At 32.9% G+C, this 27,400-nt stretch overlaps 1 protein-coding gene and 1 non-coding gene across 8 annotated transcripts in view; one reads left to right on the plus strand and one right to left on the minus strand.

Moving 5' to 3' along the window:
- Positions 1-27,400, minus strand: part of LOC107169554 (uncharacterized) — a 250,857-nt gene that overhangs the window by 54,002 nt on the left and 169,455 nt on the right. For all 7 annotated transcript variants that reach the window (XM_089228458.1, XM_089228457.1, XM_089228459.1 and 4 more), the window contains one exon: positions 22,692-22,782. In XM_089228458.1, coding sequence (XP_089084584.1) covers positions 22,692-22,782 — 91 coding nt within the window. The remainder of the gene's footprint in view (positions 1-22,691; positions 22,783-27,400) is intronic.
- On the plus strand, positions 15,801-15,892 carry TRNAY-GUA (transfer RNA tyrosine (anticodon GUA)). Its single transcript is given in 2 exon segments — positions 15,801-15,837; positions 15,857-15,892. It is a non-coding gene; the product is annotated as a tRNA-Tyr (tRNA).

Consider the following 27,400-nt stretch of genomic DNA (forward strand, 5'->3'; position numbering starts at 1 on the left):
GTTAACTTATATTTCTTTGAGTTATTATTTACCAACCATAACAACTACTATTCATATTATTTATTGCCTTTAAGTCTATAACTAATTATTTATTCTCATTGTTCGATATCACAAAATCTATCAACATCATACATTTTTTAATCTATCATTTTATAAATAATTGTATTATTACGCCCAATGTGTTAAATAAGAAAATTTTTTTGACCTAGAATACTTGTTGATATAGATGTAGCTTGTATAACAATAAGAAAGATATTAAATTAATAATAAACATGAACTTAAAATATTGGTTTTTTGTAACTCATTTGGTGTATAGTTTATTTTTATAGGTTTATCGTATTATTTTATAGTGTTTGAAAATGGAAATAGATTAATGGGTGATTCCATTTACCTCCATAGAAAATGATTAGTTTTCATTTTCCTCTACATTATTTTTGACTAAAATTATGATCATTTCCTCCAATATTTTAGTATTATGTATTATAGTATTATATTATAGTATTATGTTCCGTATTATAAAGATAGAGTAAGGCTATAGGAATATAATTTGCGCTTAGATTGGTTGATTATTACATCCTGGTAGGTATCTACTATCTACGTATATGGTATACCAGTTATCGAAAAACAGCTATAGGTAGTCCTAGCAATTATAAAAAGCGGGCAAGTCGTGGATATCACTCTGCTGTACAGTAGGTTACTAGTGGGTTACTGTGGATGGAATTAAATTTGAATCCAATGATATTATATCATTGTATACGAAAAACGAGTCTGAGCGGAGACGGTTTATCTTTTTTTTTTTTGATAAAGGTAGACAAAAGACAAATTTATATAAGAAATCTTGAATTAAATTTTCAAATCTTAGATTTAAAAAGAAAAACTTTTATGCATTTTTATCTAAGATAATTTTAACATTGCCGTAAGTTTTACGTATTTAGTCAAAATTTGAACTTTAAATGCTTATCAAAAAAACAGTACCTAGATTCTAGGTACCTATGTATTTTACCCAACAAATAAATTTTTATCGATATTAATTTAAAAAAAACTAATAAGTAATAATGATCAAAAATTGCATATGCCTAAAAATAGTTCAACTTAAGTCGAATATTTTTGAAAATTGCATGGTGGATAAAATATACTTATATAAACTTTTGGTGACAAGTTCATGTATCTATGGTCATATTTTGTTTTAAAGTTACATGAAAAACCAAAATTGATTTTAACAAAAACTGATTATGCGTAAAAATTCCCGTTTTTAGCACACACATCATGGTAAAATAAATACATTCCTTGCTCCATTCAGAATCTAAAAGTAAAATAATTATTCGTTTTCATTTTAATTTTTTTTAAACAGGTATTCATTTGAGTTGAAATGTCCTACAATTATAAAAAAATATAATATAATAATCAATTTATTCATTTTTTAATTTTTTGCTACCTATATGAGTAAATGATTTAAACTGACTATTTTATCATTTAATTTATTATTTATTGGGGGAAAATGGTCAAGAATTATTTTTTATTTTTTGTGGAGGGAAATGGTATCTCGTTTTTGAAGGAAAATGGCTACAGCCAGATTAATAAGTGCAATGAACAAGAGCATTTAAAAATTGAAAATTGATATTAAAATATTAAAAAATTTGATTCAATTCTACGTTTTTGCTTATTCCATATATAAAATATAAAGAGAAAAATACTACCTATACATTTAATGAAGTTATTAACTCTTCGTCCTGTGTTGTGTTGTACTGAACATTATATTCATTAATATTATAATTTAAACAAATTTGATTAATAAAATATCAAAGAATATTTATTGTGTATTTATTTTACTGATATTGGAATGATGTGTTATAAGTCAGCACTCGAATTCTTACATAAAAGTCAAACACATTTTGTATGTCAAATGACACTTGGCAGGTGTTAGATAATGGGATCGTGGCTAACATGTGTTTGAATCGTTTCATATACTGAAAAGGAAAAATCAATAAAAACAGTAAACCTAGACTAAATATGACGTTGTAATCGGTGTAAAAGTGTTCAAGTATAAAGTTTTCTTTTAGAAAATAGGCTCATTTCGGCGCAAAACAATGCGTTCATATTTCATGGGGCTCAGTTCCTTCATTACTATGCAAGGTTATTTTTTTAACGGTGGTGAAAAAATATAATATAGCTGGAATGAAAAAAAAAGGTCTCTCTTTTCTTTTAAATATTTAATACAACCACAGTACGGCAGGACTACGGGGGCGAGACGATAACAACTGGGTTCTCGATGGCCGCTAAGCGGCTGTGAAAGATTAAAAAATTGAAGAGGGTCTCTGTTTGGTTTATATTCGACCGTAGTGCCGGACTTTTATTTTCCGATGGGCGAAAAAAATAGGGGAATAAAGTTACAGGTAACCTGAATAGTATATATATTATATAGGTATATGTACATTATATTTGAGGGTGTAAAATACATGATTACGTTTTTCAATACGTGCAGACTCATCAGTAAATATTTAATGTACAAAGTGCGATGAGTAGCCAACGTGTGTACCTATAGTAGGTATACTTATATAATATATATATGACAACATAAAATAAAGCGTTATTTTTTTAGAAGCAAATTATTAACGCATTACACAATGAAAAGTATTTTTATTAAAATATTAAATATCATACAATAATTTATAGCAACATCAAGTCTTAAGGTGTGAAATTAAAACGGTTGACGTCTTGGCGTGGATTAGTCAAATCAAGATTATTATTAATTATTAATGTCGAACATATCCTGTTGTACCTTCTATAACTTAAGACACTTATTATTTTAGAAAACAATATAATTTTTTTTGAAAATAATTGTTTTACATTATTTTTAATTAAGAAAATTTTATTTTTAATTGTTTTTTGTTATCATTTTTTAAGGTCTTTTTTATGAACGACTACAGTGTGCATATATTTTTACCTTCATATTTGAAGCAAAATCGTAAAATAATTGTAAGCTTAAATAACCGGAGTAGTGGACAAATATTTTGTGAGATACTCGTACATCAATAACGTCACCTATCATAACTTTAAATAGGTACCTACATTAATATCTTCCCATGTATATACATAAGCTACGCGACAAAATTCGATTTTTATAAATCGAAAAAATTCAAAAAAAATTCTACAAATTAGAAATGTATGTTTTCTTCAAAAAACAGTAAGAAAGTATAAAATTATATCAATTATAAACACATTTTTTTTAGAAAAATTATGTTTTTTTAACGTTTAAAGTTTTTTTTAAATGAGAAGTATCTTAAATTAAATGAATTATTCGGTGTATATAATTAAATATATATATATATTATAAACATTATATTCGTATTTAGTTTTTGCAAAACGGCCTCTTTAAAATATGCACCGACTGTATTTTTTTTTACATGCACTAAAGTTAAACATTTTGACTGTAGGTGTATAGTGCGTAAGTATATTATATTTACTGGCTATGCCCGAATACTTTGTATACTACAATGGAATCAAGGTGTTCTGATAAATTGTACTCACGCATGCATATTTCTATAAAGTCAAACGTTAAACCATTATATTATGACTGCAGCTCGATTATTATGCGCATGCAACTATAAATTTTGTCCGCAAAAGCCGCAGCCTGAAGAGATCTTACCGAATCGTATAATCGTCACACGGGGTTCTTTGTGCCCCGTTTGTATATATATATGCACGTGGATGTATGCTCTTACTCTCCCTCCGATCTACGACATCGCAGCAATTTCTCGTCCGATTCCGACACCGCACCTTTACATACGGTGAGACCTAACCTGCTTGTTCCGACCTGTTAAATATTATACAACGGATCTCGGGTTATAACAATAAATTAAGGGGCCTTTGTGAGGGGGTCGAGTTTTAAAAGTTCTTTATACAAAATTTGCACACTGGCAAAGGAGAAGGCGTTTTCTCCGGCACTGCGGAGTTTAAAAGACGGGTGACCCGGAGACTTGTAATTAAAAGGCTCTAACGCCCTCGGAATATAAGATGTTGGTGAGGTGGCGGTGAAGAGGATGTGGGATAGGTGGTGGCGGAGAAGAGGACACGGGTATAGAACGTTGGCGGGAGTGGTTGGTTGTGTGTTGAAGTAGAGCAGGTTGTGCGAGTATACGAGAAGTGAGCGGGGTGAGATTGAGCGGAGTGTAAAAAACCATTCTCTCGTCGGTTAAATTTTAACCGATGCCGGCGTCTTCGGGCGACTATAATTTTCTGCTCACACTGGGCCGTCCGTTTTCGGGTCGGGGCGCCTTTTGGCTGCAATACAAGACGAACGGTCCCGCGCGCGGTAGCTGTTTATTTACTATAGGCTGCAGTGAATACCACAAAGGCCGCTGTGGTCTCTTTAATAGTGCTCGGCATCAAAGCGTTTGTACCTATATATGTGTGTGCATTTCACCAAACAAACCCGAAAGTACAAACCATGTAAATATTGCAGCCCGATAAAAAAGCATTAACCGTCGAGCTCCGCACTCAATTTATACGTGGAGGACGTGTTATGTTCAACAGTTTATATGTTATTCTATATTATATATTATTATAATATAATAATATGGTAAAAATATAAGTAGAAATATTTTATGAAAAGCTAGGAATGAAAACCGTTATGTACATTACATTCATTATTCGTGTTAAATTATACTATTTAAATATAGGTAGAGAAATAGTTAATCTTAATAATATATAGGTACCAATATACTGTTAAATCTTATAATATCTTACAGTTATATTTTGAAAATGTGTAAACATAATTGACCGATAAAGCTCATCCTATATATACATTGCAATTGATTAAAAAGTCTTACGGTGGAATTCAATGATAATATCATCATATATTATACACCTATACACCGAAATGATATTAATTTGTCAACAATTACGATTTAGTTCGGACATTTTTATAGATGACCGGGGGCGCTGAAGTCCAGTTTAATCTTCAGCGAACCTTTTTTTTTTCGCATTCCAAGGGGTCATTCCAAATGAGCCTGATCGCCTGGCAAAAGTCCCCCGAAATCATGGCTCGGTGCCATCGGCGGCCAAACACCCTTGTAAACACGGCGCTTACAACGTACGAGGGACAATGGAAGAGAATGAAATTAATTAAAGCCGTTATTAACGAACGGAAATCTCTGTCGCCACGTTGTTGTTGTTGCCGTTGTTTAGTTTTTTTCTCGCCTTTTGTATTCTCGCCCACAATTCCATTATCGTATATCATATCGAGTTTACCCTTGATTTACCATAAGCCCCAAACCTACAATAGTCGCAATAAAACGTAAAAATCGTAGCGACGATAAATATGTATATGCGCTTAAAGCGGAACAAAAAAATAAAATAATTATAAAAATATAATATAATGAAACGCGTTAGTAATCGCTTCACGCATTAAATAAAAATTATACGTCGCATTTTACCCGCCGCAACGACATCTCGTAAATTACAATAAAATATTATGATACAAAAAAGAAGGTGTAACATCGGATCGTTCATGTTTAATCAAGAATTAAAATAAGATTATTTTTAATAGTTTATTATTACTATATAATACTTATTAATTACACAATCAATAAATAGATTTTATTCTTATACTGAAAAGTTGTCATAGACGATAGTCTCTTATGTTTACAGAAGTTTGAAGGGGTCTATCAAGTTCCGAAACTTCATTGCATTGAATTATTATATTTATGTTATTAAAATGTATAAATAACACCATTCCCGTAAAAAAAGACGTTCAAAGATATTTCAGATAACTTTAATCACATTTTAGAATTCAAAATATTTTTACTATACAAGCATTCACATTTGAAAAAAAAAATTTGATTAATTATTGTAATGTATTAAACTAATCTGTAATTTGAGGCATTTAAAGAAAGTAACATCAGTTCAATAAAAGTGATATTAATATATATTTATACGTGTTTAAATAGATTTTAAACTAATATAGTTGGATGCTTAATATTATTTTCAATTCGCATACAAAAATTGGAAATACTATACAATATTATGTTTAATACGCACCTACAAACTTAAATTATTTAATAAAAGATTATTAACGATAAACCGATTTTTAAATTTATTTAAAAAAAAAACCACAAATTTATGTATTTACAAATACGCGTGTTTGTATGAAATTTTTTTATATACTTGGGGTAGACTTAATATATTATTTTAGTAAATTCTGATATAACATTAGTGTTTTGGTCCGTAATTAATTATATACTGCTTGTCTTCTTAACTATTCTAATTTTATTCCCATTAAGAAGAGGTTAAAATATTTTTCCATCGAATCAGATCAATTTATTATTCTCAAAAAATATATTTTTTTAAGTTTGAAAAAAGTTTGTTTTAATTGCCGGAAGGCCTCGAGAGTATTTACGGTTTAATTGCCGCGGATCCATGACCATTAGTTCTACGCCGAGTAAATCAAAGAAAAATTCCCTGAGGGGCATGTCTCGTTTGTACACGATAATAATATAGTCTTTGGGACTTTGTTTTCCTGGTTACCACCTCGTCTGGTTCTATCCTACGCATATTATATGTATAAAGAGTACAGCAGGGTGGATTTTTCATCTCAGATGTGGCCCAAAGAGTACACCGATGTATTTAGTTTATGCGATTTCTTAAATCACTTTTCAACGACCAAAATTAACCGCAATCCTTAGGCGGGAGCGAGCAGTTGAAAAACATAAACACAAACCACACACATACAAGAGTAGGGGAAGGAGAAACAGAAGAGATGGTAGAAATAGCCCCGTGTTTGTTTATATAAAAGACAAAGTGCTCTTTTAATCGGATTAATATTGGCCCTTTGATATAAACGGCTGTCTTTGCGGAGTTTTCATTACACAAGATGATAAAAATATTAAATTATTATTATCAACCCCTAATGATGTCTGCAGCTCAAAAATGAACCTTTCCGACTATTTTTTTTTGTTATTATTATAATTTTATGTCACTATTATCAGTAATAAATTATAATTATCGAATGGCAAAATATCAATTATAAATGATGTAGCAAGGTACTCGTTGATACTAGATAAAATAAAAATACCAAAATATGTAAGTTTTTGTTATTTGATATTTTTTGGTAAAAATTATTATTCTTTGTGTGATATTTAATATGTATATATTATATAATAAGCGCATACCTAAATGTATATACATTTTGAAAAAACCCTAGATCGTAAAAGTTATTTTCATTTTATTGCAATGATTCATGTGTAGAGCCATAATTGTGTTATTATTTTATTATCCTCATAAATATTAGAAAAGTTTCGTCATTATTATACTTGAATTTTTTTTTATTGCTACAACATTTATATTGATAAAAGTGGTTGGTACTTGCAATTATTTTGGTAAGGTAAAACAAAAACTTTAAGTAGTCATTAGTGTCCCTGACAGAGTAATCCTACTGCAGATTCTTAAATTTTATACTTGTGCCCAAAAATAATTTATTATAATTCATTTTAAAAACGTTATAAAATGTAAAATAATAAACTTTGAATAAAAGTTGCTTTAAAAATATATAACTACAGTAATTAATAGCTTTGTAAAATTAAATTTAGTAACTAATGTCATGAACGAATTATTAAGTCATTATAAATAGTTTAATTTATCTGTATTTCAAAAGAATTAAATATGTTTTGATTTCAAATTATCCGTTACTAAAACCGTCGATAAAAGTGGTTGGTTGAGAGAAACTGTGAAAGTAACTGTTTAAGATAATAGCTATAAAGTCTATAAGAGTTAGAAAGGTTATTATCAACCTCTAGATTAATGTAATACTGTATTATAATTTATACTGCTGACCGTTTTGGTCTTTAGGTGCTCTGCGTGCTTAAACTTAAAATGTTATTAGCTAATTCTGCGGGCAATAGTTTTTCATCGCTTCGAGAAATATAAAACGAAAGGGAAAAATACTCGTTCTTAGTAAAATGGAGTGCTCGTAATAATAATTATTAAGTTTACCTCCGGTCGTTTTTTACCGGGTTAAAGAGTATTTTACGTGCGGGTATAAGAGGGCCATGGCAGCAGCAAATGGGTTGGAGAAGTGGTCGGAGGTCCCATATAATTACGCGCTTAAAACGGGGACTTATTGTAACCAAAGAAGCGGGCCAGAGAGAAGAAGTGTTTAAAATTCGGCAGAATGTAAAGGGTTAGAACAAGGGGTGTATAAAATTAACGCTATCTCCGGTTCCTTATTTTCGACGTTTTTTTCTGTACGTTAATATATCCCTAACAAGTTTTTAGTCGTTAAGTTCACAAAGTACTTGTAGAAAAAAACATTAGACAGGATTTGAGGGAGATAAAGTTTTAAGGGTGTTTTTGATTTCTTGTAATTTAAGAAAAAAAACTCCGTCAGAGTAAATAATGTGTTTAATATGTATGAACACTGGCGATATTTTCGACCACGTCATTCCGACGAAAAATAATTTTTTTTCCAGCCGTAACATTATCGTTTTACAGCGGCCTTGTTGTAACCACAGTTCTGGACTCTAGAGGCATCCAACAAAATATACAGTACAATAATAAAAGAAATTAATTATTACAGTTCAGAGTTTTTCATGACGAATACCTAACTTATAAACTCCTTCTCTAACAAATATTTTCCATACATTTAGCAAATCGATCTAAAAACGTTGTCTCTGTTCGTTTCACTTATCTGAAGACTGAAAGCAATACAAATATAAATACGATGTTCTTGTAGAAATACATAACTCACGACCCTTTTCCGGTGGACCTGCATCTGGTTTTACACTGTACATAACTGCAGTTCTGTATACTATTAAATGACGATTGATTACGAAATTATCCTAGGTAAATATGATATAGGTAATCGTGTTTAAGGGAATACGAAAAAAAATCATTGTTGTATAATATGTACTTTTCGGTAATATATTTCTTTCGATCTACATACGAATCTACAAAATACTATAAATTAACCGAATTCAGTTAAAACTTAAATAAAATAGTTCAAAAGTATAAATACATAAATGTCAAATATATACGCACAAGAAAAAAACAGAGAAACAATTTATGCATTATATTTTCTTTATTTTTTCTTGTATACATTTTGATTAAAGTTGGCTAAAAACCTGTGTTGTGAGGCTTTAATAAACTTAAAAAAAAAAAAAAAATGTATGCATTATAGACGATTACATTTTAAATTCAAACACATTAAGCCACAGGCTAGAGCTGCATATGAAAGGTACGTTATTATAGTTCTCGACTTTAAACTAGCTACGTCTTCAGATCGACACTCCAATCAAATTCTTTGTTGGCGTTCAATATTATATATACATTTAAAAATTATAGTCGCGAATTAAGCGTATTTAGTCACTTGCACTGCATAAATTTGTGACGTATTACGACATAATATATATAATTTTACTACACAATAACGTATTATCACGATCTATATAGTCGCCCGTGCCATTTGGGATCGCGGACTACGGTTTCAAGTTATTATTGGACACGCACCGCCCACGAATACACCTCATGAGGTTAGGTGATGCTTTTAACTGCCTATCACATACAGTTGTAGCATACTCGTATCACTATATATGGTGTACATATATAAGTATACAACACTACGTCGTGTTTGTGTACGCTGAACACGTACTCGTGTCAAAGCGACGAGTGCGTTGTTGCCGTCGACATTGAGTCTGTACCTATACTTACTACTGCTTATATATAATAATTACTGTATGGACGTAAAGAGTGAGTGATAAAGAGAGAGAGAGAGAGAGAGAGAGAGAGAGAGAGAGTGATAGAACTTACGAGAGGAGGTTAGGACCCCTCTAGAGCGGCTGCCGTGGATTTAATTCAATTGAATCGCCTAAGGTCAGGTAAATTGATTTCGATGTCGCCACACCGCCGGCCGTCGTGTGATGGTCCTCCGGCCTGGTTCGTTTAATATCATTTCACCCAAGGTAAGTAGCACGCAGACGTTTTACCCCTTTGTTGTGACGATATATCCGTTGTAAACACATTACTATACCATCAAATATACATGCACGTTCGCGTTTACCACATATTGTAGTATACACATAATACACCGACCGCAAAATATAATGCACACAGCAGTAAACAGCAGAGAAAATAAAAACTTCATGTAGTCCTTTTGTTGAAAAATAAAAGAGCAATGTTTTTAAAAGACGTGTTATTGTTAAGGATATAATTTCATAATGCTGTCGTCATACATAATTTTAATATAATTAAGTCACGAACGATGAATGTACATATTTTTCTGTCTACAAATTGCTATTCAATATTTTGGAACTTTGTTTGAGACCTAGCTTGAATACTCTGCTAACCCTATGCGCTTGCTTATGGTCATTATGTTATATAACCTTATCATGCATTGTATCATGTATTTTATCATGTATTCACCTAACGATAAGTTATAATGTTAATAATAATAATAAAATTCATAATAACATAATAATATAACGATGCGTTATCTTTATATTAACTCGTCAATGACACATGATATTTTATCGTAACAGCGGACGTATAAAAATATTTACTTGGCAATTCGCGTGCAAAACAAACGAGAAGAGATAGTATCACGCGGTGGTGTGGTGTGGTTTTATTACTGCCTCCTAAAATACGATATAGACTACCCTATTCGCACGAAGGGACGCGCGGGTCTTTGGATAATATAATGTATTATAGGCACATATTATTTTCCTCGTGACTTTTGTTACCGTTATTTATAAATACATATATATATATATATACATACCTAACGCGTTTGCACATTCGCGCACCATAATATATAAGACACAATATTATGTATATTTTATTGCGATTAAAATTCCCGCAGCCGACTCGAGTTTCGGTGACGGCAAACAGTGGCGCGCCGAGAAACGCGGTCTGCCGCAGATAAGACGGGTGGCGGGTGAAATGGTGATATTAGCGCGGCAATAAATAGAATTAATCACGGTGGGCGAACACACATACACATACCCATACACATACACGAGAACGAGCACGCGACCACATATGCTTAACCCGTCGAAATCACCTACGACATAGTACACATACGCGTATCGATAATTAACGGCACGGTGATGGTAGTGGTGGCAGCAGATCCGTCTCTATAATATGACTATATACTTACTACTATTATCTCCGAACCACAATTAAAGGTATACATAAATATGATAACTTATATTTTTAACCATGCTCTAAATTGTATAATTACTATTTTTGTTACATGGGGTAAATTGTATTGCGATTAAATTTTTGAAAATTGTTAGGATATACAGGGTTAAAGTAATTGGTAATATTATATAATTGTCTCTTACATGAGGTTTACAGACGTTGACTTGTCCAACGACTTTTATCGGTCGATTAAATAATTTGCAGGAGTCTCGATAAAGGAAAAGGAGTAAAAAATGTTTTTCAATATAAAAAAAAGAAGAGAAAAAAATAAACTTTGAAAATAGTATATCAATAGTCGACGTTAAAAACTAATTAATGCTAAAAGTAAAAGTAAAATGCATTATAATTTATTGATTTGTTTTTATTTGTCGCGAAAAAAGCAGTCTTATGTTTATATTATTCAACGTGTACCTATACACAAACAAATCACTCATAGCTTAACATAATATGATTTTAATAAAATAAGACGATATAATATTACAGACGATAGCGCTTTTCAAAACAAACATTGCGTTTGATAATGATGTTGGTTTAAGTTATTTCTCTACATCTTTAATATAATCTACATATAAAACTATATTTACGTAAAAGTCTGACGCCGTCAAGAGGTAAATGGTAGTGATGGGGACAGAACCTTTTGGACTAATTAAAAAGAAACTACAACCTATATTTCAATCGATTTAGGGGACCCATTCAGGACAAATAATATTACTGTTGTGGCTTGGTGAAGCGCGGTCGTACGCTCAATCTGCAGAAACGCACTGAGCGTACGTACCGGCCGCAGTTGCAAGCTCCCGGATGGGTGACCACCCGGGATTTTTAGCATCATATCCTTGCCACACAAACACGCGTTACAAGTTTACAACCCTACCCATTTTCAAAACCTACAAACAAATATACAAAAATAACCCCTACCGTACCACCCCACACCCAATGGCCTATGTTGCCGCGGGTTCTCCTTACAAAAAAAAAAAAAAAAAAATAAAAAAAATATTACTGATACATTTTTAAGCAATAAATTCAAAATCGTGAGCCAGAATAGAATAATACGTATAGGCGATTATATTGTATTAATTGTATTATATTGTGTAATTCTTTGATAATTATTTAGCTGTTATACATAATACTTATGAACGTATAATATATAGGACTAAAAATATAGGACATTTTTTTTTTAAATTACAAAGTTATTTTCTTACATTATTAATAAATGTTAAAATGTGTATAAAATGATCTCTTGTGCATATGAATTTACATGATATATATATTAATATATTATTACAATGCAATGCATTGTACATATACATGTATATTGTAAGTATACATAAAACTTATATTTAACAAAGAGATGTCTTTTTTGTAAATTAATGGCGAGTGAGCCAATATATACGTTTGAAAGAAGATAATTTCTATTTTCTTTTTTCGTCGTATCAAAAATCAGTACAATAAATTAATCTAATCAAATCCAAAATACGTAATGGAAATATATCCACTGGGGAAGAACAAAAATAAAAAAACAAGGGTCAAGTGAAGGACGATTGACATGATGATGTTTTAATCGTTAATGGATGAAAAAGACCTCTGATGGGGATTATTTCCCTTTAAATTATATATATATTTATATGTTTTTTTAAGGGTAGATTTTTTTTCTATAAGGGATTCGAGCGTCTTTTAGACATTTAGAGGGGGAATTGATCCTTGAGGGATGATGGGAAAGAGCGAATAAAAAAAAAGAGGGCAGAGGTGTCCTTATCTGAAAATCCGTCGCTGTTAAGAGTTATGATCGTCAGAGACCCCTGCTTGGTAAACGAGAAGTCAGTAATAAATAAATACGGAAGGTGAAAAAAGTGAATTATAAATAATAAGAAAAACCCGGAAAGAAAGAAAATCTTGAGGGCGCGGTCAGTACAATGAGGTCTGTTTGTAATATTAAATCGAGAAAAAAAACATAAAAAACGAAATCAACTACTAGCTATATCAACCGTTTAACTTTCTGACGCGTATATACCTTTATCTCTCTATCTAAAAAATGCGCGTTTGTTGACATATGAAGATAGTGTTTACTATTATATACAGCTAGTGTTTGTTTTTATAGAATTGTCACTGCAGCTGTGTATTGAAGAAAACAATTGTATATTTTTATATACGCGCTTACTGTTATATATTCTTATTCTCCGGGGCTCAATCAAAAACCAATCATCTTGGGAAAAAAACAAACCCGTCGATTCACATAAGGGCGGGCGGCGTTCTGATAATGGATTTATAACGTATTTTATATGTACGCGGCTTTCCCCTCGGCGTGAATGAGTATAGAAAAAGTGAAAAAAAAATAGCATATATAATGTTAGGGCGACAATCAGCCGTAAATATATGTGCAAAAATGCTCGCGGTGCGTGTGACTCTCTTCATTTGCCATGCAGCCGCTACTCGAAGCGACGGTAGAATAGGTTAGGTGTACACGGCACACGCATTATATACGATATATGTACACACGTCGTCGCGAACTCGTGACGGCAGTTAGGGGACTCGATGGCTTTGCGGGGGATATAATAATATATAACGCGAAGAAAAATAGGAAAAAATAAAACGGACGTGCCCTAACTGCGGAACTCGGCGGAGAAAATCCTAAACGATAGTTGCGCAGCGGGCAGTTTATTATAAATATAATCATAATATGACGTGTAAGAAGGTATACAGGGTGATTCATCACCAAGTATCGTGGTGAACTCCAATATTAGTTTCTTTAACAATAATGAATTTATTCAAATTCTTAAATGATTTTTACTTTACCTATACTTATATTTAAATATAAAATAAAGGAATGTCCTGTGGCGATATCAACTCGTGTTCTCAAATGATAAGAGCTCCCTTTTCTACTGTAAATTATTTAGTTCAACAGGACACGCTCCTATTAAAAAATCTCAAGAATTTGAAAACATAATATAATGCAGGTCTTGAAGTATATTTTTTCACATTTCCAAAGCCAGATTCCGAACAACTGCATTGTATAAAACAAGAGAAAAAGGATGAATGCTTAGTGAATCGCCCTGTATGCATAGATATAAGCACGCAATTTATATTGTTTGTGTTTAATATATTTACTTTTTCGTTACCAGAAGCACCACCCCGCACGTGGGCTAAAGAACTTTTCAAATTTACATGATGACAGTTTTAGCAGGTACCCGGCGCGCGGCGTTTGATGCCCCAAGTATGATAAAATGAACATTTTTGCATATGTATATAATAGGCTACCAAGCGAAATATCTAACGCGCCATTGTGCGCGACGGCGACGGCGGCGTATCGGTTTTCGGCGCAAAAACAAAAGGTGTCTTGTCTTTCGCGCGTAGCGCCATATAAAGTGGACGGCGACCGGAATCGGAAGTGTCTCGGTGGAAAACGCCGGCCGGGCAACTGGACGTCCATCCGGCCGTTGGGGACGGGGCGATCGGTTCCGACTTCCGGTCGCGATTCACCGTCCGGATCGTAGGGGGTGCACGGGAGTGTGAGGGACCGGTGTCCGTCCGAACATATTGTTGTTGAACAATAGTGCTCTGCTGCAAAGCGCTGCACACGAGCCAAGCGTATATATAATATATATAACATAATAAGCGGGCAATGTGGCGGTGGTTGGCTGATATTTTATAATAACGAAAAATATGCAATGCAAACAAGCGGTAAAAACGATCCTCACTTGTTGTCGATTTTATTCCTGTGAGTGTTTCGGAAGAGTGTGCAATATGCATATATTTTTATAAATTATTCCCCTGAGCAAATCAAACGCGGCCAACACTTGGAACGCGTTTTTATCGTATCATAATAACTGGGTTTTTCGATAAAATACGCGAGTACCTATTTTTATTTACGTAATACATTATGAAAATTAGGATTGAGCCACCTGGTACAATACAAGATATAATATTATAAACGGGCAATCGCCAATCAGCAACGTTATATACTATAGCGATACGATGGATAAATTATGGTGTTAATCATATTATTATTAGAAGTGTATTGATAATTATAATTATAATTGACGAGACTATGGGGAAAGGGAGTAATATTCAGCTATATAATATTACATAATATATTCGATTTTTATAGAAAATCAATATTTAATTCTTCATATTAACTATGTATTTAAATATTAAATGTGCACATTTTAATTTTACGAACAAATTTCAGAATGATTTTCAAAGAGAAAATATTATATTATATCGTATAAATTACTTTCACCGTAACCTACCGAATACTCGGAATACCTACTATTGCACAATGTTAAAATAAAAATATTACCAATCGATTTCGTAGAACATAAAATTATAAAATGAATGTTTAAAATACATTAGAATCACGGAAATGTATTTAGCTCGTTTTCAGTTATTTAGTGTAATAATTTCCATTTATATATTAATACCAATGTTGTAATGTGAAAAATTATAATTACAAAAATTGAAATAGTTTATTATTATATTATAGTGAACAGTAAAGTCGAGGATATTTTATAAGAATCTAATTTAATAGAATATAATTAACTGACCGTTGAAAAAATATAAAAAAATACAACTTAATTTGTGCTTAAATACTATGAAATTCGCGATATTATCATCTGCCTTCGATAGCTCAGTTGGTAGAGCGGTGGACTGTAGTGGCTTAAAATTCACAGATATCCATAGGTCGCTGGTTCAAATCCGGCTCGAAGGAAAATTTTTTTGTTTTTTTTTCATTAGATTTCACTTTCATTTTACAAAATATTAATATTTGTATTATTTTGAATAAAATATGCTATTAAACTGTTATATATATCAAATATATTTATTTTGAATAAACTATAAATAAATTTGTAAATCATAAAATATACTAAATTCATTTATTATTTACCATAATAAATATATACTATTATAGGTACGAAAGCAATCTTTATTTTAACTTCATTTTTAGAAGATGGGAACAAGTATCAAGGACCTTGTGAGATTAAATATTTTGTAAATTGAGTAATATGACAAATATTATATTGGCGCCTCGTGAAATGTATGGCGGCTGGAGACTTGCAAAGTCAGGCACTGGCGCCAAGTAACATACTATTTAGTATTTCTACATTCCCATAACTATGTGATGCTTATACTAGAGATGTGTAACCATGTATACATTTTAAAATGTTTGTGTTTATAATTGTTCATGTTTAATTGGTTAAGTTAACTATATTATTATTATTTACCTACAGTGCCGCAACTAGGATTCTTGGGGCCCCGGACGCAGTCAATGTATGGGGCCCTGAGGCTTATGTATACATTTTTTTATAGGTTACCAATACAAAATAAATAATGATGGTATTTTTTTTTTAAAACCTAAAAATAAAATGCGAAGGCCCACCACCACCCAGTGACTGGTGTCTTGTTATTAAAATATAACAACACTTTTAGTGTTTGTTTTTTTATTATAAATATAAATTGCATTATAATATTGATTCTGTCATTAAATTACCAATACTTTCACTCAGTGGCGGCCTGGCCAAGTCGGCGAGTCGGCGATCGCCGACTAGGCCTTTGGCTAAGTGGGCCCTTACAGCCAGAGCCATTACTCGATTGAGATTATATTATTTTAAATGTTCATAAATAACTTAGTTTGTAGATATTATCTTAAATCGTGTTAGATAGTCGTATTAGCCAAAGGGGTAAAGTTAATTGAAACCTAAATAAGGTACTTACAAAAATAGTTACATATTATACATTTTTTTGGAAGAGGGGGGGTAGTAGAACTTCAAAATGATTAGGTATCTTTAAAAATGTAAAACTGTAAAAAGGCCCATAGCCATTTGCATTTGCACATTTGCTATTAGTCTTATTGGTCAGGGGCCTCTTTAAATTCTAGCCGACTAAAAAAAATGAACCCAGGCCGCCACTGCTTTCACTAACAGTTTTATCAGAATATTCAGAATCATCATAAATAGAATTAGCTAAAATAATAAAATGTATGAAATAATTGTTAAAACGTTCATCGGCGGTGACCGGGAGGGGGGGGGGGCTTACGGGGGCTTAGCTCCCTCAAAATAAATAATTTGAAGTTAAAGCCCCCCTAAAAATATTAAACAAACAATACCATACCTACTTTTGTACAATTTGCAAAATTGTTATCAATATTTTATATTCTAATATCCACAATTATATAAGTGTATTTAGTACATACATATTATTTACCAATTTATTCTGTCACTAAATTACCAATACTTTCACTAACAGTTTTACATATAAATATAGATGTTATTATGGATCAATAGGGGCCCCCCGCTCTTCGACAACACATTAAATAGCATTATTATAAATCATAAAAATAAATATTTTCAATAATATTTTTACTTAATATATTTTATTTTATTTAAACATTAAACTATAATACATTTTTTTTTAAATAGACGCACTGCACGTCGGGGCCCCTTGAGCCAACGATTAGCGGCCCTCTGCAGGGGCATTGCCCCGGCTGCCCCTGTGGTTGTTGCGGCACTGTTTACCTATACACTAGTTTACAGCCCAGCACAATATTGTATTATTAAATACTAACCATCTTAGCACCTCATTCGTTTAGCATGATCATGACGTGTATATATTATTACACTGAAAGTACCTATATAATACATACGTTTTATACGCTATAGTATTAGGTATAATAATAATATTATTGTGATCAAAACACCTTTGATATCACGCCGATCAATATAATAATGTATATTATATATATCATAAGACTTTCATTCTTTCTGCAAATGGATCTCGCGAATCCCGATTAAACGCGGTCGTGGAGAAAATGACAATAACCGCACGAGTCTCGCGGGAGACAAAAGGATTGGATTTTCGGCGATCAAAACTATATATATATTATCGGACAAGAGTAGTTCGTATTAGAAACTTCAACGCGGAGAAGAGGGAAATACTCTTATAATCCGAAAATGGGTCCTATGCTAGATAACGCACGAGGCTGGCCGCGATACGACACGATCGGGATGAGAGATGCTCCGCACTCGACGCAATGGTCCCGCCGCCGCCGCCACACTTGCACTATACACGCGCCCGCCGACTTGATAAAACTTATAATTGGCACCCCATTGATTTCGGTGGAGAGCATTTTTTTTTCTTACGGTCGTCGTTTTAATCTGCAGCAGTTCATAATATAATAATAATACATATATAAATGAAGGTACCTTCGGCCCGGAGAGAGACCCTCGAACGCACTGCGCGCGCTGCCAGTGGTGACGGGGCTTCATAGTATTTTTATTATTGTTGTTATTATCGCCGTGTTCCGGCCTTCTTCCGGTTTCAATTTATTTTTTCATATTTGTCTCCTCCCGTCGAGACAATGCTCGGGAGCCGCTCGAGATTTATACATTATTATTATTACTATTATTACCACCGTTGTATATTTGCATTTTTTTTTTTTGCATTTACCGAGGGCGATAAATCAACAGAAACGAGCATGTGTAAGTGCTGTGACATTAAAAATGACAACGGTAAAAGGCAGCTACTGCTATAACTCTTGACGCGCACTGCGAAAGTATATGTGTGTTTATACGCCCTACAGTAGGCACACTCACACATTCACACACGATGCGGGTTTAAAAAATATGTATACCGTTTTTTCGTACTCTTTCACGTTTTATTTTATTATTATTATTACGTATTTTTTTTGCGGTGGCTAACAGAAAAAAAAGGCAAAACGATGAACACGACTGTCAGCTATATACTCTTCGTACATACGGAAAAAAAATAAAAACGTGACGCGTGTGAATAAGACCGGAAAATGCGAGTAGCAACAGGTTACACGCGTATAGACACACACACACATACAGGCATGTATTATAGTTGTCGAGCAAAGGTTTTTTTCAAATTAACAGCGGTACATAATACAACATACGCGGAAGGACATACACACACACACACACACACCCTTGGCCGTCGTCGTGTGGGGAAAAAAATAATCGCAGAGATTAGCTGTCGCTAATAGTTTGTAGGAGGGAATTCCATGTTTATAATACTATATATATATATATATAAGCGTGTGTGTATAATAATAATACGCGTAGACGATATTCCTCGTGGTATGCGCCTTAGTTTGCCGAACCGTTTTTGCTCGCATGATGTGAAGTCTCGAAGACATATTTGCGGTGTGTTCATCAGCGCGACCTCGACCTCCCCCGTGTCCCAGCAAACCTCTGGTAGATATTCGTCAGTCCGGGTCAAAGGATAGCCCCTTTTCTTCCGATGTTATGAAACGCATTTGTAACCCCAAGCAAAGTGTTGGGATTCCAGAAATTCAGTAGGAATATGCACATTTGTATAAGTATCGCGTGTCCACGGAATCGTTGTACGTATGTAGTATATGAATTATTTTAAAATAACGCTATTTAATACTCTACACACGATCTGATGTGGAAAATCTGAGGCACGCCATTGAAGTCAGTTATTTTGTTAACTACTACTACAAAATATTTGAAGATAAAAAAAAAGCAAAAAAATGTGTGGTCTGTTAATATGACCTATACCTGCTGTCATTGAACTATTAGACTGCTATAGATGCCGGGTAGAAAAATATTCAAGAGATTTTATAAGTAATCAACCGAGATTTTGCAATTCACCACAAGTACAACTTTGGAGACCATATTTTTGGAGCTCATTCTCAAAATAAGGACAAAATCTGGGAAACAATCTACATAGTAGTACTATTTAAAATTTCTTTATGTCCTATATACTTGGTATAGTTCATGAAACGCAAAGTCTTAGTGAAAAGAATCCTTATGAAAACATTGTATTTGACGTTTAAGAATTTGGACTTTCGTCCTGATTTATTGATTTATTTACCGTAATCCAAAATTAAACAATTTGGTCAAAAAATCATCGTCTTTTCTGTAATTTTTAATAGGTATAGTTAATTTAATATTTTTAATAATTAATTAAATATAAATGTATGGGCGATGTAATATTATTACATTAACTGTATTAGAGCGGGACGATAAAATTGCTATACGCTTTGGTGGATTTATATAGCATACCAACCAGTACCAAAAATTATTGACTATAATATAATATAAGCCGTCAGCTGTCTTTATATTTTCATCTTCATCGACGGATGAGCGTTTTTCGACTTACGTCCGCGCCCCCTCTCTATATCTGCTTGAAAACTTCGGTTATATTTATACGCGCTTCCGAATATCAGCACCGGATATACATCTGTGTGTGTGTGTGTGTGTCGTGTGTGTATATTATGTATATAATAATATACGCACTCGTTTGATGCATGCAAAATTATTCGCCAAACTGCAAACACTGGGCAAAAGCCGAAGGCACACTGCACACACGTTCACAGGCGCTTTCGTTACGGGATTTCGGACTGCTGGAAATATGCGTGTGTGTGTGGAAATGTTTTCGAATATACATACATTAAAATTCTAGTCGAAAGGGTGGCAGCGTGCACGGTGTGATATGTAGTGCGACTGTATAAGGGTGAGAAGTGGTAGGTGGGGGGGGGATTGCGGGTTGGAGGTAAAGATTTTAAATGCGTATTTTAAGATGTCAACTTAGTCGCACACGGGATTGCGGGGGACCGGATAGAGTGCAGCGCGTGTGTGTGTGCACTGGAATTAGCATTATATGCGTCCCGAACATATATACAAAATATTCTGCTGGGTGATCCGTCGTCGAGTCGAGCACATGAATGTTTTAGTACGCATACAGATTAGTGTGTGTGAGCTTGTGTACGCGCGTCAAACCCTTTTTTAACCCCCTCCCCCCTGAAAGGATGACGTATATATTTTTTCGGTTCATTTTAATCGGATCCCACATGCAAATATCTATGTGAGCGCGACAGAAGCAAAAGCGGGTATGAAATATACACAAAAAAAAAACAATAGAAAATATCGCAAATTCACGTCGACTTTTTACCTACGTCGAAGTTCCTGAATTTATATTTACGCTTCTATATTATATAACATGCGGAAAAGCACCATCGTAATCTCGCATCTACTATACACCGACGCAACGTGTCACCGCAACAATTTTTGGGGCTCAGTACGCTCGTAAATATTGTATACCTATATATACTTTTTTATATTATTATTATTATTATTAGTATTACGCGGAAGAGGAAAGAACTACCGGCCGCTGTGGTAGTAGGTACCTATATAATACAGTAATTTTTTTTTAATAATTTTTTCCCTCCCTTCTCCTTTTTAAGCGTCGCACACGGCAGTAAAATATTCATAAGATCCACTACGAAATTAATCACCCTCTCCGGTTTTCGCGTTAGCATATCTCTCGGGACGTCGGTCGTTCCTCTTGTGACACCACCGCGTACGCAGGCGAGTACAACGAAAATCCCCAATGTAATTTCTGATTAACTAAAAAAAGACGACCACTTCCTTGAATGTCTTATTTCCTAAATTTTTTAAATTGGACTTATTTAGATACAGTGGCCTCAACGATAAAACGTACCCAAAGCAATCTGTTATACCAACAAAGCGATTTTTTATTTATTTTTTTCTGTTTACGACACCGAAACTTTTGTTTTGTTATCAATTTCATATAGTTGAATATTATGTATATAATTTTAAATATCGCGGTGATCGTTTGGTATATACATTATTCGACAGAACGTATCCGTATAAGTTATTATTTAAAAATATAATATTCTGTAATAAAAAAGATACTATGCGCCACGTGCATGATACTGATTGTGATTATGTTTTGAAAAACTAAAACATCTGACGCATATTTTCGTCTTTAAAATTAAGTGTAAAACCGTTTATTTAGTCTGTATAAGATATAATAACCAAAAAAATGTGCTGATTATAAGATTAAAATGTTATCTTATTTAAGTACATCTAAGTTTTGCTCGTTATGTCTTTATGCATGACCGATTTGTTTGTGCAATTTACGCTTTTATTTACAATTAAAATGTTTTAAAAAATAAATATTCAGATTTTGAAAATATATAAGCACTTATTTCAAGACGATAGAAGAAGTTTTGGAATTGCTGGGTTAAAAATATTATTTTTTTTGCTTCTTAGTCAATGTAATTGTTGTTATTGTTTAAAAACCAAATAAAATAATAATAAAATGAAAAAAGGGGGAAATGAATAATAATAATTGCTTTTATAAAACGTTAAAAGAATAGATGGTAAAAATAACGAGGAATAAATTCGAAATTGCTTGTTAGAGACCGCCTGGTGTTGCTTGGAAAGTTCGTGCTTTTTCACCTGATGTTTGAAATTATATATATAATATTTTTCTTCGGCTAGTAATAATAATGACGGGCCAAGGTGCCGTTATTAAAAAGTTGTGCCAGGGAGTTGCATGGGGGTAGGGAAAGCATACTCAAATTTATTCAACCGTTTTTCAAATCGTAATGAGATTACGCGTCTCATCCATACGCTGAGAAGCATGGAAATTACTTATAAAATAAACGCTTGATTCTACGCTGGAATAATAACAATACTAATAATAATATAGTTACTCACCTTCTGGACCAGCAGTGTCAGTGGCGAGTTTGTGTTGAAACGCCTTGAATGGGAAATTGGTCTGTAACCAAGGTGAAGGTTCTAGGTATTTCTGTAAAAAAAAAATTAATTATAAGAATTCGGCAAATAAATATTATACTTCCACTATAACCAATAATGTATTAGGAATTATAAGTATATTATAATGTACGTTGTATTTTAATAATATTTATATAACAGTATTTTACTATAATATATTATAAAAATGTGCAGTATAGTGACGTCTTACGAGAACGATTCGTGTTATCCGCTTGCGAATAATAATATATTCCAGTCGTGTACACCCTTTTATCGTATGTTTTGTCAGGCAGATGTCTTCGTTGTACGTGAAATGGGTTTTTTTTTATTTAGTTATGCCCTCCCCGCATCGATGATAAGGGTGAAAGTCATATATTCCTAACCCGACCAATTGAATAAAATAACCGGACTTTGGAGAACCGGAGGCCGAGGGAAAAATAGAGAAAGGAAGAAGATAAATGCGTGTCCGGCTGTAGAGTCCACACTCATAGCGCTGCAGATGTCGAAGATATTTTCCGATGATATATTATTATGCGTGCGCCACCACCCCGTCGTTATACTCGTTTGTTTAAATATTCTGGACACATAGCCATCGTATGCGCGACGATACAGTATATATAATCTAATATATTATACACTTGCTGCTTGTTCAAATGATTTGCTATGTTTTTAGGACTAAACTGTTATTAAAAAAAATAAAAATATTCTTATATATAACGTGTCCGAGGAGAAAGTCCCTAACTCCGGTAGTGGGATGATAGATACGGAGGGTAGAGGATTACGAGGGTGATCTCTTCCCGGACGCATAATAATAATATAATAATACTCCAAAATACAACTATGAGACGGGATTTATGCTGTATAATATACAATATACAGCCACGCCAATACCGCGTGCACCGTCGAATCTCCAGATCGTATACGGACGATTTTTCATCAAAAATACAAAATATATAATTTTATATGATTCATAATATTATAAATCACGACCTTTGAATTTTGACACTTAATAATATATACATGAAGAATATCGCACTATACCGCTAGCCTTTAAATCAAAATATAAAACGCAGTTATTTTTTCAAATGTTAAATGCGAGGTAGAATCATAAATTATAAAAATGTACCGATAGGTGTATTTACGTGATTTATTTGTTGAAACTTTCGACAGTACTATATATAGAATAAAAATACATGCTGTATATTGTACATTCTTATTAAATGTTGTTTAGAAATGTACTGGTTTATGTATATACTGCACAATATTTAGCTCAACATTTTCGTCGATATTGATATATTTATTTGTACATATGATTTATCCGCGTCTTACACCCTATAAGAGAGGTGAACCTTTTGGCCAAATTTTATGACGGCATGCGAAAACATTTTTGTTTCATCGTTTAATTTTGCACAGTTGCATTTATTTAATGAAAAAAGTATTTATACATTCAATATTCACGTCACCATGAATGATTACGAATGTTTATTTTCCAGAACAAATGAATTTGTTCAAATAAAAATAGAGTGACTGTGTTTTAAACTAACGACACGCTTATTGATGTTCATAAATTTTAATGAATTTTTTTTTTAAAACTTATGTTGTAATATTTTGATACGTGACCTACAGTTTCATATAATCTAATACCTATATTCAAACGCAGATAAATTAAAAGCAAACGACTTTAAAATGTTTTTTTAATATTAAAATTGGTTAAAAACCATTATACGTTCCATATTATTACATGCAATTATATTAATATGCTTATATTATGCCCGATAAATGAACCTTTAATATATCATATAAGTAGTTATAAATACGGACAATCCACGAGTTTCCAAATATTTCCTGCTTTTAAGTTACGGATACACGCGGAGGGGGTAATATGTATTATAGGGTTACAAGAGGGTATTATATTGAGGGAGCTAATGAAATCACACGATCGAGTGCGAAACGACACCCAAAATTTATGGGCCGCGTAATTTCCGTTATTTTATTGAACTGAAAACCGTGTATATGGGGTTTTGGTTACCTTTATCGTGTTAGTGAGATGCCACGATAGAGGCGGGACGAATTAGTATACATTATCGTGTGATTATAATAGCCAATAGTATTATGTGGTTGATATAAAAATAAATGGTATACATTTTATAAAAGTCTACGCTATCCGTTAGATTTATAATATAATATACATCATCATCTAACCTAAATAAAATTTAACAGCTAAAGTTTTGCGAATGGAATATGTTTTAAATGGATTTCGTGTGTGCGACTCGGCCCATATAGAAGTTTGTCTTCGCGAAATGGTTTTCCAGTGTCTTTTGGCTTAGCGGAAGTATTGTATAGAAGAACACACGCACGCATACACATATACTGTATATGCACGAGTTGTAAAGGGATGGGAAATCGACTTCCGCTTTTGTGTGGTATTACCCCTTTTTTCTTGCCACCCTTTCTACGTCACAAATCTTTCTCCACGCGCATACCCACCCACACACACACACACACACACACACACACACATAGCACACATCACACACCCCAATCGCATTCCCTTGGCTGTTTTAAATAGTTTTTGCTGCCACCGACGACGATGACGACGACGACTGCAGCTCTCTCCGAAATTAACACACCAACCCCGTTTCTGTCTATTTCTTTCCCCAAACGATGTCGGAGAGCGGGGGTGGAGACGTTCTTTTATGTGCGTGTGTATATATCGTTCATTAAAGGCCAGACCGAAAATGAGAAAAAGCGTCGAACTTAAACGATTTTGCATTCAAACAAAAGCGACCGACCCCCTCCCCCGTAATGCGAATCCCACTAATGGAAAATATTGTCTTTCTGGTTCGACTGAGAATTCTCTGAGATTCGGTACGTCGTCTTGTATATATGCAAGGAAATAAATGTATTTCCGATTAAGAAAATTGACGATTGCCCTAATATAAAAACCATTCGATGAACGAGTTTTGCTTTACTTTTGCACAGTATAGTTTAATGACATCGATTTCATTAGACACGTCAAAATGATATTAAATAATAATATAATAAACCAAGTAAATAAATGAATATATTATATTAAGTTAAATTTATTTCCATGTATTTTTCATTATTATCATTATTATTATTGAATTGAAGTCAGTAGTTAAAATGAATAAATCTTTATTCAGACGCTGTTAAAAAAGGGCATTGGTAATTTTTATATCAACTGTCAATATATAGTATACAAGCTTGTATTTTTAAATTATTTAAATCTTGTCCGTCATTAGCATCCGGACAATGTCTGTAAATAAAATGTAAAAAAGGAAAAAAAAAGTGGAATCTCTTCGATCTGATGGACCCTTCATTAATAATTCATTAATTGCGGTTATCGATATCACGGAGGACGGTCGTATTTTTTTTTTGCCAAAGATGATTTTGACACTGGCGCCGGAACGAAGAAAAAAAAACTTAACAATTAAATGCACAAAAATCTGCTATCCAAACTGTTTTAATGTCGGTAATTGAACGACCGTGCCCGGGTTATTGTTATTCACCGTAAAAATGCCCTTCCGACACGGAACGACCTGACAATTGCCGAACCGAGGGGAGAAAAAAAAATAAAAAAAGTCGTTTGCGTAACATTAACTGTTTAGCCACTGATTGAAAAAGACACTTGTGTGTGTACTTAAGTTGCGCGGTCAAAGATTTAGCGCCACTTTATTTTAAGACATTCATCTCAATTATTGAATTGAAGTAAAAACCAAATATGTAGCGAAAATATAAAAAAATAACGATATAAAAATACGACCGTTGTTACTGTTGTGAATGAGCATAAAAAAATGTAATTAAAATAAGATTGTTAATAAGTGAACTGCGTGGGCTACAATAACGGATCAATGGTAATATTTAAGGTCAATAGATTGTCGGGACACATACCCGATTTATATAAAGACTAACATCGAGGTAGCTTTATTTTGCATGTAAATAATAATTAATAATTATAGTCCATTAAATAATAAAAAAGACGATTATGATAAATTGCTAAAGATTTTACGCAATCGCCTTGACCTATAGCTTAATATTATTAGAAAAATGTTTTTTTATTTAATAAAGAAGAACGTTTTGTCGATAAGGTAAGTTATCACATGTTGAAACAATCAAGTGCCACTTGTTTGTACCATACCAATTATTATACGAATATACATTCAAGATCATGTTGAAGCTGTTCAATATCAAGCAAACCTTTCTATATAATACCTATCCAAAATAAATTATATTGCATTTAAATAGGAACAATTGTATTTGTTGACATAAAAATGAACCACAAATATAATATGATATTTAACACGGTTATTGTGACTCGATAGTTAAAGAGAGTATTATTGTTTGATTTTATCATACGACGAATTACGTCTCACAGACGACGTTAATCGTTTCGAGAGTACTTTGAAATTGCGCCATAGTGGCTTCAACCCCTTTCATTAAACTTATATCTATATATATATATATATATATATATATATATATTATAATATACCGCACTCGAGACGTTTTTTTCTTTAGGAAACGAGAATGCTGAAACGGCGGTGGTCGTATTAAACCATATAACAATATTATACATGTATAGGTAGATTTTTGGACTTGGAGCGGAGGGAAAGAGGCAAACGGGACTGTGG

This window comes from Diuraphis noxia, unplaced genomic scaffold (assembly GCF_037042655.1).
Source record: "Diuraphis noxia isolate RWA-SAM2 unplaced genomic scaffold, SU_Dnox_SAM2 contig0005, whole genome shotgun sequence".
Taxonomy (NCBI): Eukaryota; Metazoa; Arthropoda; class Insecta; order Hemiptera; family Aphididae; genus Diuraphis; species Diuraphis noxia.